Here is a 12,338-nt window from a genome sequence, read left to right on the forward strand (position 1 = left end):
TACCACTGCATTTACTTAGAGGTTGCTAGATTGGGGAAGTAGCATTTTTAGGACAAATGTGAAGTGGAGTTTACCAGTCATAGTTTAAGGATGACTATATCATACTTGAGTGTGATTATTGCTACTCATGTATAAATCCTATACCTTTTTCTAGCTTATAGAAAGCAGGAATCAGCAGATTCTGGCCCCTGTGAGTCATCTCTGACCAACCTCTTTTAGTAGGGCCCAAGCGTAAAGAATAGATTTTATATTTTTAAATAGCTGAGAAAAGAGAAAAAGATACTATTGTGTGACACGTGAAAATTACACAAAATTCAGATGTCAGTGTTCATATAAAGTTTTATTGGAATCTGACCATGCTCATTCATTTACATTTTGTCTATGGCTGCTTTGGCCTTAGAGTTGACAAGAATTGTGATAGAGGTGCCCTGGTGGCCGGCAGAGCCTAAATCATTTGCTGTCTGCCCCTGCTGTAAAGGATCCCGAAAGAAGAGAAACTTCTGTTTCACATGCAGTCAATTTCAAGGCTAAGCTGTTCATTTCCACTCCAGTTTTTAAAAAGAGAAGAGAGTATTTGAGGGGGCATTGCATGACCCCCATCAGTATTTTTTTTAAGAATTTATTTATTTATGAGAGACAGAGAGAGAGTGAGAGAGAGGCAGAGACACAGGCAGAGGGAGAAGCAGGCTCCGTGCAGGGAACTGGATGTGGGACTCGATCCCGGGTCTCCAGGATCACGACCTGGGCCAAAAGTGGCGCTCAACCGCTGAGCCACCTGGGCTGCACCCCCCCCCCCCAAATCAATATTTAAGGATGCCAGGCACCATTCAGAACAGTTCCTGTGAATTAGCTCATTTCATCCTCACGGTGAGGTGGGAGTAGCTTGTATTTTCCATCTTTACATGTGGAGATGCTGAAGTGCCAGGAGATCAGGAAATTGCACTCACAGCAGAGATTTGGTCTGGGTTGTGGGGACATGGCTCCATGTTTCCTGACTGCTCTTTATTCTGCTCGTCAGCATAATAGAATGTCAGCAGCCTGGATTCCCAAAGGTCAGTGGTATGGGCCTCACACTTCATCTGAACTCTCCCTTGACTCTCCAGAACAAAAACCAGATCTGATTAGAGTGTGGTACACTTGGAGTGTCAAGCTAAAAATTAGAAAAAAATAACAAGCACTCATCTGAAAGACTTTGGTTTTCGTTTCTTACAGGAGAGGACCTCTCCCAGTTCCTAAAACTTTACCAGGTAGGACAAAGAAAGACCTTTTGAAATGCTTATGTTGTGTTCTGTCTCTCTCTTTTTGAAAAGATTTTATTTATTTGAGGGAGAGAGAGAGACAGACAGACATAACTACTAGGGGGCAAGGGCAAAGGGAGAAGCAGACACCCTGCTGAGCACAGAGCCCTGTGCAGGATTGGATCCCAGGATTCTGAGATCATGACCCAAGCTGAAATCAGATGCTTAACTGACTGAGCCACCCAAGTGCCCCATCATATTCTCTTTAAGTTTAAGTAGCTAGAATGTTGAAATAAAGGGAAAGAAGGGAATAAATAGAATCAAATTCTCTTGAGAATGACACTGTATCAGGATCTTAATATAATACTGTTTGCCACAGAATGGACTTTGGTAATCAGTGGTCTACTTTATAGCTTATTAAAGAGAATTCAGTTCTTGGAGTGCCAAAAGAAACTTACTAAAAAAAAAAAAAAAGAAAAAGAAAAAAGAAACTTACTATAAGGCAGTCTTACCTAAGAGATTATTTCAACTTGAACCAGAAAAACAGCCAAGGGAGATATAGTTTCCTTTCGATTACACAGAAACATGACTGATAGAAGGCATAGATGTCTAGAAACACATAACCTGATATTATATATTTGTACACTGACCATAATTGGGTCTTCCACTAATCACTCTGGTCTCTTTTTCATTCAGAACTCCCATGATACTTGTGGGACAATGATACATTTTAGCATTTTTTTGTTAGTTTTATTCCTTGGATAATTATAAGATCCCTGAGGGTGGGCACTTCTCCCATATCACTCAGAGCACCTAACACGGTAGTGAGCACATAGTAGGTGCTCAACAAATGTCTATTATTTGAGTGAAAGAAAGATATACCTACTTGTGTTCAAGGGACTGAGGGAAGAGGCAACTCATGCTGCTTATAGTAGCTTAGTACAACTTCAGTGATTGAAGAGGAATTTCAGGCCTGAAATGATATCTTCGAAAAATATAAAGATTTAAGTTATTTTATTTTTGTAAAACAAGTAGCACCTAATAAGGTGGGAGTTATTTATGTCTGTGATTGAAGATGACTTTGCTCTAGGTGCTGCCATTGGTACATGGATGACTAAGGGCAAAGCCATCATAGTAGTGATTTCCAGAATGTAGGAGAGCATCCTCTGGTTTGTAGTTATGACTACCATTTGTAGATTTTGTCGCCAGATATTTTCTTTTTACAAAAGGGCAGTCACTGGAATCTTTAAAGTGGAATGTTTTGATTTCAAAAGGGCTGAGATCTTATCATGAAACGATATTAACTTAATGTTACTCTGTTCTGCCCGTTGCAGATGACCCTGATTATTCTTTGGTTGATAATTACAGTCTGATCTATCAGTAACATCAATGGTAAGAACCTTTAATTTTCACATAATCAAGTTGCATTTAGACTGGTGATTGTGTTTTTGAGTCTTTGAAGCTTTGTTATAAACACTACTGCAGCAGCAAGGCCTCACCTTAGGCTAGCCCCCTGATGCATGGGGTCCTGCAGGATGGCCTCTCTGGGTCCTGTACTGCAAGGGGACTGGAGCCCACAGCATATCTATTTGAATGAGGAGATTCTCCCTTCATTAATTATTCTGTAGCTTGTTTTCTGCCCTTGTTAAGTTTTTTTTGTGGCTATAACACACTTAATGCTTAAGGCGACGTTTACAAACAAAACCCCGCATGATCTTCACTTGTGAAGAAGGTACTCCCCCTTCCCAAAAGAGGAAGAATCAAGTAAAATGAAGTTAGTGAAAATGAGGCAAATACTATCACACTCACTTAGTACATAAGGGCATCGTAGGGGTCATCTCATATCAGATTATAACTGCTCCAAACTATCAAACTACAAGGATTCTAAGAGCAGAACTCTGGAGCCAGCCATCACTGCAAAGGTGACGCTTTGTCTTTGGTTCTCAGGTGCTTGCAAGTCAATCTCAGTCTTCAGAAATGGGAAGGAATGCCTCTGAAGCCAAAATAGTACAAAATGAAACTCTACAAAGTATAAGTGTTTTTAACCCAAATGAGCATATCTTGAGATATGACAGACAATATATGTACATAGAAGCAAAGAAAAGACTTGAAAGGACTTATTCCCAAATAAGTAATAGTTTTTCTTTTGCTTTACCTATGTTTTCCAATTTGTCTGCAGTGAAACCTTATTGCTTCTTTAATAAGAAACCATTTTTGAAGAGTTGATTCTCTTGCATATGCCTGATCTTAGTATGTTCCTGGGGGTGAGAGGAGCAGGGGTGGGATGCAGGAGCTGGAACAGCCTCTCTCCTCCTCTTCCTGGTCTGGTGCTCCTGTAACTTAGGAAACAAAGCAAGCTTTAATCGTGCCTCATAATGGCTTTCCTTCAGTATTCTATAGTACTGAGAAGTTCTTGAAGTGAGCATATCAAACATTGCTTGTCTTCAGTCCTCTGAAAACCCGTACTTCATGACTTACAGTCCATTAGCTAGATGGGACGGGAGCCATGTTGTTTTGACTACATAGAAATAACCAGCTAGTACATATTTATATTTAAACATAATTCCTTAAAGTGTTTAATACACGTATTTAACATCTAAACAATTGTGCTGTGAGAGATAATGGAAATTGAAGACCTAAAATACCCCAGCCTCTGACTTTCTGACTTACAGACAAATTGGAGTCTTTACAAGTGGTCATCATTTCTTCATTTCATAAGGTTCCCTTTTTCTCATGGAAAGAGGCACGGCCCATATTAGTGGTAGAGAGGGACACGGGAATCAGTGACTTGGGACTCTAAGGCGAAACCTGCACTCTGGAACACCATGTAAATGATGGCTACAGATGGCTACAGGCAGCCATTGGCAGCTCCAAGTTGTTTGGGTTTTTTTGTTTTTGTTTTTGTTTTTCATTTTTAACCTCTTCCTTTCATACCCTCACCTATTTGCACAAAGCATGTATTCTAGTTGTTTAATAGTAACCTTTGACTCAGCAACTCTAGTTCCTCAGAGCTCAAGGACCTGTTGCTCGGATGCAAGATGGTAGAGCCAACATATCTACATGAGCTGTATCACTTCCTTGGGTTCACTACTGTGTGGCAGTTCAACAGACAGGGGCTCAATGTATACATGTGTTATTGACAGAATTGAAGAGAATTTTACAGAAAGAAGTCTGTCTTAGTTAATAATTTAGCTAAGCAACTTACCACACTTAAAATAGTTTGAGCCCTTGGAAATGAAATAGGAAGGTGTAGGAATTTATGATTTGTTTGGCATCATTGGTATTAGCTGCTGTAACTATTTTTAGTTCTAACATGTTTAGGTAAAGATAGATTATAACTCTGTGTATTAAAAATATAAATATGTGTATTATTTTCCAGAAAGCAATATTGTTGTCATCATAATCCATTTTTCATGACTTAAAAAAATTCATTTGTTTAAGAAAGAGCATGTGAGCATGTGCTCTCATGAGCGCGGGGAAAGTTGTGGAAGGAGGGGGAGAGAATCTCCAAGAGACCCTCCGCTGAACATGGAGCCCAACCTGGGGCTCCATCTCACGACCATGAGATCATGACCTGAGCCAAAACCAAGAGGCAGATGCTTAACCGAATGAACCACCCAGGCACCTCCATTTTTCATCACTTTTAATACATATTCTTTGTCATTTGCTTTCTTTGGCCAAGCATACTTATTCTTGGTGAATAATATACCAAGGTGGGAGTGAGGAGCTGATGTGAATGATTCATTTAAATGAAATTTCTCTGTTATTCTCTTTCAGAAAACAACCCTTTTTCCGGCTGGTGCTTCTATGGCATGGGAGGAGGCACTCAGAGCGGTAGAATCTGTAGCCAAGCTATGTCAGTCATGAAACTTTGAAATTAAACCTTGCTGTAATTTGTTGGTATTTTATATTGATTGTAGACATTTAGACCAACTGAGGTTAGTCAAGTTCTGAAATTTAAAAAAAAAAAAGTTTACACATTGCCCCAGACTGAAAAAGTATCCTTTTCCAGTCAGCTACCAGCGCTGTGAATGAATTGTGTTCTCTCCTTGATCTGGGAAAGTCTCTGGGAAGAGCCTTGACTCTTCTTGGGGGAAGGAGGTGGTTGCAGAGGGGTCTGAACCATCAACCTATAGGAGCATCTTGGGCTTTGGGGGCAGCGTGGCTATAGAATGTTCTCAACAGCACACATTCTCTCAGTGGTACACAATTTTAAATCACCTTCCTTTTTGGCTGGAGGGACTTAGAGGCCATCTGATTATATGTTCTCATCTTACAGTTGAGGAAATGAGGCCCTGAAGTGTGAAATCCATTTCCTAACTGATTAGGGATAGAACCAAAACTGGAGTGTAAGCTCATTCCACATCACCATTCTTACCAATCTTTCCCGTGGCTCTGGTATTCATGTTGAAATTTCAGATGTCAAATGTTATTGCCAGTGTCTTTTCAACTGGGAAAATTACTAGGGCTTAAATGTCAGATTTATTTTTAAATGACTCACTGTGTGTACTGAAGGATAGGACACCATATTTAACTTAATCTAGGAAGCCAGTGATTGTAAAGCATGCCATTATTTTATAGACCACTGAGTTAGGTGGGGGAGTGGACCATTAACTTGTGACAGTTAATGGCCAAGCCTATTTGAATTTGATTTGTTAAAGTGTGAAAAAAAAAAAAAAAGGTACATCCTAGAATCAGTGCAACAGGATATTTTGACTCCGTTCCTAAAGTGAAGTCTAAAGCTCCCAAGCCAGGAGTCCTCAATCCTGGGTCTTCACAGAGAATCTTTCCCTTGCTAAATGCTGGAATTTTTTAAAGTGTCGATCTTCACCTTTCAGGGGTATTTAGGTCTTTCTTTTGGTGCCCACAAACAGCAGGGGGATTGCATCCCTTTTGCATAATATGCATACACCATGAGAAAACAGTACAGTGCAGTTGATACCAAATTAAATTAGCACTGGTACTTATTTGGTATGTTGTAAAGTTCTGTTTTCAGAAAGAGCACAGGTTTTCTTCTCTTGCCTGTGCAATAGATTTTTCAGAACTATGCATAAATTTATTGAAACAAGATTGATTATTTTCCCCTATTTAATGTAAGGTGTTACTCAAAGTGGCAGCTTCTTCTCATGACAGGAAACTTGCATCAAATGAATATCCTTTTGAGAAACTGAAGTTTGCAAAGGGCCATTGACTTCCCCAAATTGAGCAGACTCAGGAAATTTTCCTTTGAACTCAGAACATTATATTTTTAAATGTTTTATTTATTGTTGGCAGTTCCTCAGGGATTTCACTTTTCTTTCTATTGGTCAGTGCCATTGATGTCAAAGTTTTATGAATTGAAAATATTTTTATTTTATTGCTTTTTCAGTTTGATATGAAGTAAAATAAAGGTTCTTGGTGATTTGGGATTCATTTTGCATTTTTGTGTTAACTACATCCTCTGTTCGAAGGCTGTGTGAAGTGCAGGTGGTTGGTAGGGGAGGTGACACACCGCTTCTCCCAATCCTTCCTTCAGGTATCAGGGCAAAGTCATTTCCTTGGGGAGGCACTGTCTTCACATTTGAGCTAGATTGGATCCCACTGCTGTGTTCTTCTCCTCTCTCATATTTTCCATGATATTGCATGATTCACTCTTGACATTCATTAATTGTTCAAAGTCTGCCTTCCCTCCTAGATAGTAACCTTAATGACAGTAGGTCCCTCTCTGTCAGTTTTTCCTGCTGTATTCCCAACACTTGACACAGGGTAGTAAGTATGAAAGAATTAGTGGCTAGAAGACAGCATGCCTGGGAAAACAACCAGCTGAGAAAGAAAATGGGAGTGTAAAGGGAACGAAGCCAGTCAAATAAACATACACATTAAATTTAGTGAATATGAGCTACCCTGAAGACTGTAGGTATCTTTTTTTTTTTTTTACGATTTTGTTTATTTATTCACGAAACACACAGACACACACAGAGAGGCAGACACACACAGGCAGAGGGAGAAGCAGGCTTCCTGCAGGGAGCCTGATGTGGAACTCCATCCCAGGACCCTAGGATCACGACCTGAGCCAAAGGCAGACACTCAACCACTGAGCCACCCAGGCATCCCAGTAGGTGTCTTTTCTTAAAAGATTTCATTTATTTATTTGAGAGAGAGATTGAGAGTGAGAGCGAGACAGAGAGAGAGAGAGAGAGAGAGAGAGAGAGAGAGAATGAGGTGGCGGGAGGGGCAGAGGGAGAACCAGGCTTCCTGTTAAGCAGGGAGCCTGACTGGGGCTTGGTCCCGGGACCCTGGGATGATGACCTGAGCCCAAGGCAGACCTCTAACCGACTGGGACACCCAGGCACCCCAAGACTATAGGTATCTTGATTTGAGTTCCACTGGAAGCAGTCCCTGAGATAAGGATTTGAGTGTGGGTCCTTTTTATGGGGGATAATCCCAGAAAGCACCAGTATGGGGTGGGGAGGTAAAGGAGATGGATGAAGGAGGGAAGGGAAGGGAAGCAGAAGAGCATGCATTATCAGGGCAGTCAGCGCTGCAGGCATTGGAGCTTCAGTCTGGGGACTCCCGGGGTACAGTGTGGGACACATATCTCACAGATGGTTCACTGGTGGGGAGGGAGCTGGGATGTTCATTCCCCAGCTACCTTCAGTCACTGGTGGGGGGCCACCCCCAGCAGGCATTAATTCCCTGGCCTTTCTGACCTGCCAGAAATGCAGAAATGCCAGCAGAGTGGGCTGGATTGGGATTGCCCAGAGAGTCCTTGGGAGGGGCAGTTCCTGGCAGTTGGAAATGGGCTGATGTTTAAGGAAATGGCAAATACTGAAAGGATGTGGTGTCCTGACAGTGGCTGACCTCTGCCTGGCTCAGATCCAGTTGTGCCTGCATGAGTTTTACTCCACCCTGCCATTAATTCATCAAGTTCGCGCGCGCGCGAACACACACACACACACACACACACACACACACACACACAGACGAGGAGGTTTAGTATGCCACGCTGTAGTTCCTTCCTAGATGGTCCTGAGTCTATAACTGATATTCATCGTCTCCTTCCTCTACCAGCTTGTTATAGAGTTAATTGTACTCTGCCTACAGCTCTCTTCAAATTGACATGTTGAAGTCCCAACCCTTCATACCTCAGAATGTGGCTGTGTTTGGAGATGAGGCCTTGAATGAGGTGGTTAAATTGAAATGAGATCTCTGGGGTGGGGCCCTAATCCAGTCTGACTGTGTAAGAAGAGAAAGAGAGACACCAACAGTGAGTGTGCACAAAGGGATGACCTTGTGAAAGACAACCAGAAAGCTTTCCATCTGCAAGCCAAGGAGAGAGGCCTCAGAGGAAACCAACCAGTACCTTCATCTTGGACTGCCAGCTTCTAGAACAAGAAAATGAATTTGTATTTAACCCATTCAGTCTGTGGTATTTTGACATAGCAGCCTTAGCCAATTAATACCACACATTCTAGATTCCCTTCACACTTGGCAAGTCTACTACTTGTCTAGGTTGCTTGACTGGTGAGATGACCCAAACCCTCATCCCTTAGCCCCTGATTATCAGGCTCTTGTCAGACCGTGTTTGCTGAAATTGTCAAGGATATTTGTTACCAGGCATGGCAACACTCAGAGGTACCCCAGTGAAACTCCTGGGTTCTAGATATATTCCTCCCTGTCCCACTTTCCTCATGATAATCACCTGCCTACTCCTGCTGGGACAGTTGCTCCTTTCTTGCTGGTCTATTGGCATGACTAGGCATCAGTCACAGTTTCAGTGGAAACCTCTCTGTGTCTCCTGGTTGATGCATCTCCTGGCAACCACAGAGAGCCAGGTGCTCTAGTCTAGCAGAGACTAAAGTTGAAGAGATGAGAAACACCAGTTTCCCAAATGGGTCAATGTGATCTATGGTGACAGAGGCCACTCTTCTTATCTCTTTGCTCCCAGACCTGTGTTTTCTACCTATTGCAGTCAACATACAGTACCATACTGTGGCCATAGAAGTACCACATAAGACTTCATCTTTAGGACCAGCACCCCAAACCCTGCAAGGTATTCTTAAGCTGCCACACCTTTACAAGACCATTCTGACATTCTCTCAGGACAGCAGCTTCTAGGTGAATGTGGTATATAGTATATATACAAGGTAGAGCCCATGGACACTTGCCCATGGTTGTACCAACTTCACTGTAAAGTGCAACTCTTGGTGTAACGCGTACATTCTCAGTGGGGACAGTCTTGCTCACAGTGGGGTGAAAATTGGTTCTTGGTGGGCAAAACAAATCTTACTCTTCTTGTGTCTAAAGCATAGATACACACATGGTGCATATACAGAGATACAGTGTAAGTATGGTATTAAAATTTCTTGGGGGTGGCATTGGGAAAAAATTCTCTAAAAAGGCTCCATTGGGTAATGAAAAACAATTTGGCAGACACTGGTCTAAGGTGATGTTCCGTGGAATTTTTTTTAAATAATGATACATGAGATACTCTTAGCCTTTGGTTAGCATTGCTGGCCAAGATGCTGCCAGCAGAGAAGGAGAATCTATTCTTGGAATCAATCCCAGTAGAGGTGAATCTCTGCTCCTTTTCAAGTGGAAGGAGTTCAATGGAATCACTTTCTGCCAAGTGGCTGGTTGGTCTTCTGGGGGGATGATAACATGTTTAGGGCTCACCTTCAACTTCAGAGGCTAATTGGTCAGTTAGCAGTAGCCACTAAGGTGGGCCTGGTGAGTGGAGACCCCTGTCAGAGTCTTCATCTCTGCTACCACAGCTACTCTGTTCATGAGTCCACTGGCGTGACCAGGGATGGAAGCTGGCTAGACGCCACTCCTACCCATTGGGTGGCTCTGCACCTCCTTTGACAAGTAGTTTCTTGTGGGTGCTGGTATAAGACACAAGGTACAAGGATTTCACATTCTGTTGCCTAGTCTTTTGTTTTCAGTCTTCTATTCCCTGATCATTCAGTCAAGTCGTGTCCCATTGCCCAGCAGTCTGGGTATGTGCTTACCTGAGGCTCCTCCTTCTCATCATGCCAGGCTGATGACCCACTGTGTCACTTGATGCACTGCCCACCGGAAGCACTTCTCTCCACCCTGGGTGGGGCTGTCACATAGCAGCAGTCCACATATAGGTGAACAACAATGAACATGCAGAGGTGATTTGATTTGATTGCGGTTGAACCAGGCATGAGTGTTTTTGCTCTTCTCCATTCACTGGGTTGAAGGAAACCTCCTCTGAGGCCACAGGTGAGAGCTGGAAGGAGAGACATGGGTGCAACACAGGAAGTCGGCAGAAGCGTCTGCATTGCCCATCTGCCTGGATTTGCCTCCACCTGTTCCAGAATGTACCCCCTGGACCTGACTCAGGGGGTCTACATAAGGATAAACTAGTTTATTTATTTTTTATTTTTTTATTTTTGGATAAACTAGAGTAGCATTATTTCATGTTCCTGTTTCCTTCATAACATTTACAAAATGCTTCTCTGTACATGTTACCATAGAGGCTTTCTGGCTTTCTTGTTAGTTAGTCCTAGTGACCTGAACTTGTATTTTCTTTGGTACACCAACAGCAGTCGACAATCAACCCACTCTATGGTCCTTAGAACTGCGTGTGACCCCATAGCTCTCAACTGTCAGGGGTGTTGCATAAGCCTGTCCCCCTGAATCCTGCCCTGAATCACCACATATAAGGCCAAGATAATTGTGATGCTTCAGCTTGGCAGCTACCACCACTCCACTTCCATAAGCAGTGGGATCCTTGTTACCATCTGGCTGGGAAGGGGGCTGATTCCAGAATGCCACCCTCACATCCGAGGCTGATACTGTCTTCAGTATCTGATACTCTTCTGATACTGTCTTCATCTGGGTTCCTCGAGGAGGCCTGGAGACCAGGACTTGAGATCAAGTAGTTCATTTAGGAGATGAACCCAGAGCACACTAGCAGTGAAACGGGAAGTGAAAAAGGGAAGGGAAGGAAGTGAATAAAGACTGTGTTATCAAGGAAGTTGCCATGGCAAGCAACTGGAGCTGAATCCCACAGGGGACTCTGGGGAACAGCAGAGAACACAGATTGTAGTGTTAGTCCATGACAGGTGTCAGGGAGCTGGGTATGTGTATTCGTTTGCTAAAGTGGTGATAATAAGATACCACACGACAGCTGGCTTAAACAACAGCCTCCCAGTTGTGAAGTTTAGAAGTCCAAAGTCACGATGTCAGCAGAGCTGGTTTCTTCTGAGGGCTGTGATGGAAGGAGCTGTTCTAGGCCTCTCTCCTGCCTAGTAGATGATCATTTTACCTCTATGCATGTTTCTGTGTCCAGATGCTGCTTTTGTATAAGGATACTTAGTCATGCTGGATTAGGGCCCACCCTTAGGACCTCCTTTTAAATAGATTACATCTCTCCAGATCCTATCACCAAATAAGGTCACATTCTCAAGTACTGGGAGTTAGGACTGCAATATACGAATTTGAGAGATAATTCAATTCATAGTTATATTTATATGCCAACTCCCATCGTCACTGGTTGAGGGCTGCTTTCAATTTAGGGGAATGCAGTATTTCCCTAGCATCTTCAGCCTGACATACATGTGTCCCGGAGGCAAATATGTGACAATTGGCATTTGGATCTGCATACTCGGAAGTCATAAATGCCAAGGAGATATGAGTGGGACACCAGCAGTACCTGATGCCTTGAGGGTGCAAACAACTAACCATTTCTATGACTCATTTAACTGTTTTTTTTTTTTTTAAATGGGGAAGATTATGAGAGAGAAAATGATAGAAAAAAGATAAGTTTTATGTGTTTTGCTTCCTATGGAAGCAAAAGTGTTAACAGAAGAGACCCTGTTCAAAAAAAAAAAAAAAAAAAAGAAATGCTGGCTGGGTATTTTTGGTACTTGCACCGCCAGCTAATTGTTTCAAGAAACTGAAAACTTTAGAAGTAACATGATTTCTTCATAGTTTTTTTTTTAAAAATATGTTTAGTAATCATGAATGATGAAATAATTAATGCCTCGTACAGATTGAGGAAGTAATTAACTGTAGAATGAAGGACTTCTCAGAAATCGTGTCAGGAGGTGTTGCCAGTGGAGAATTGCCACCAGATGGCAACAGAGTCTC

At 42.4% G+C, this 12,338-nt stretch overlaps 1 protein-coding gene across 1 annotated transcript in view; it reads left to right on the forward strand.

Annotated features, from left to right (window-relative positions):
• PSTPIP2 (proline-serine-threonine phosphatase interacting protein 2) overlaps positions 1 to 5,146 on the forward strand; it is a 67,537-nt gene extending 62,391 nt beyond the window's left edge. The window contains exons 13-15 of the mRNA XM_055324569.1: positions 1,213 to 1,247; positions 2,573 to 2,630; positions 5,016 to 5,146. Of these exons, the coding sequence (XP_055180544.1) occupies positions 1,213 to 1,247; positions 2,573 to 2,622 (85 nt within the window). The 3' untranslated portion in view covers positions 2,623 to 2,630; positions 5,016 to 5,146. The remainder of the gene's footprint in view (positions 1 to 1,212; positions 1,248 to 2,572; positions 2,631 to 5,015) is intronic.
• Positions 5,147 to 12,338: the final 7,192 nt, after the last annotated feature.

The sequence above is a fragment of the Nyctereutes procyonoides genome, unplaced genomic scaffold (genome assembly GCF_905146905.1).
Source record: "Nyctereutes procyonoides isolate TBG_1078 unplaced genomic scaffold, NYPRO_anot_genome, whole genome shotgun sequence".
In the NCBI taxonomy this organism is placed as follows: Eukaryota; Metazoa; Chordata; class Mammalia; order Carnivora; family Canidae; genus Nyctereutes; species Nyctereutes procyonoides.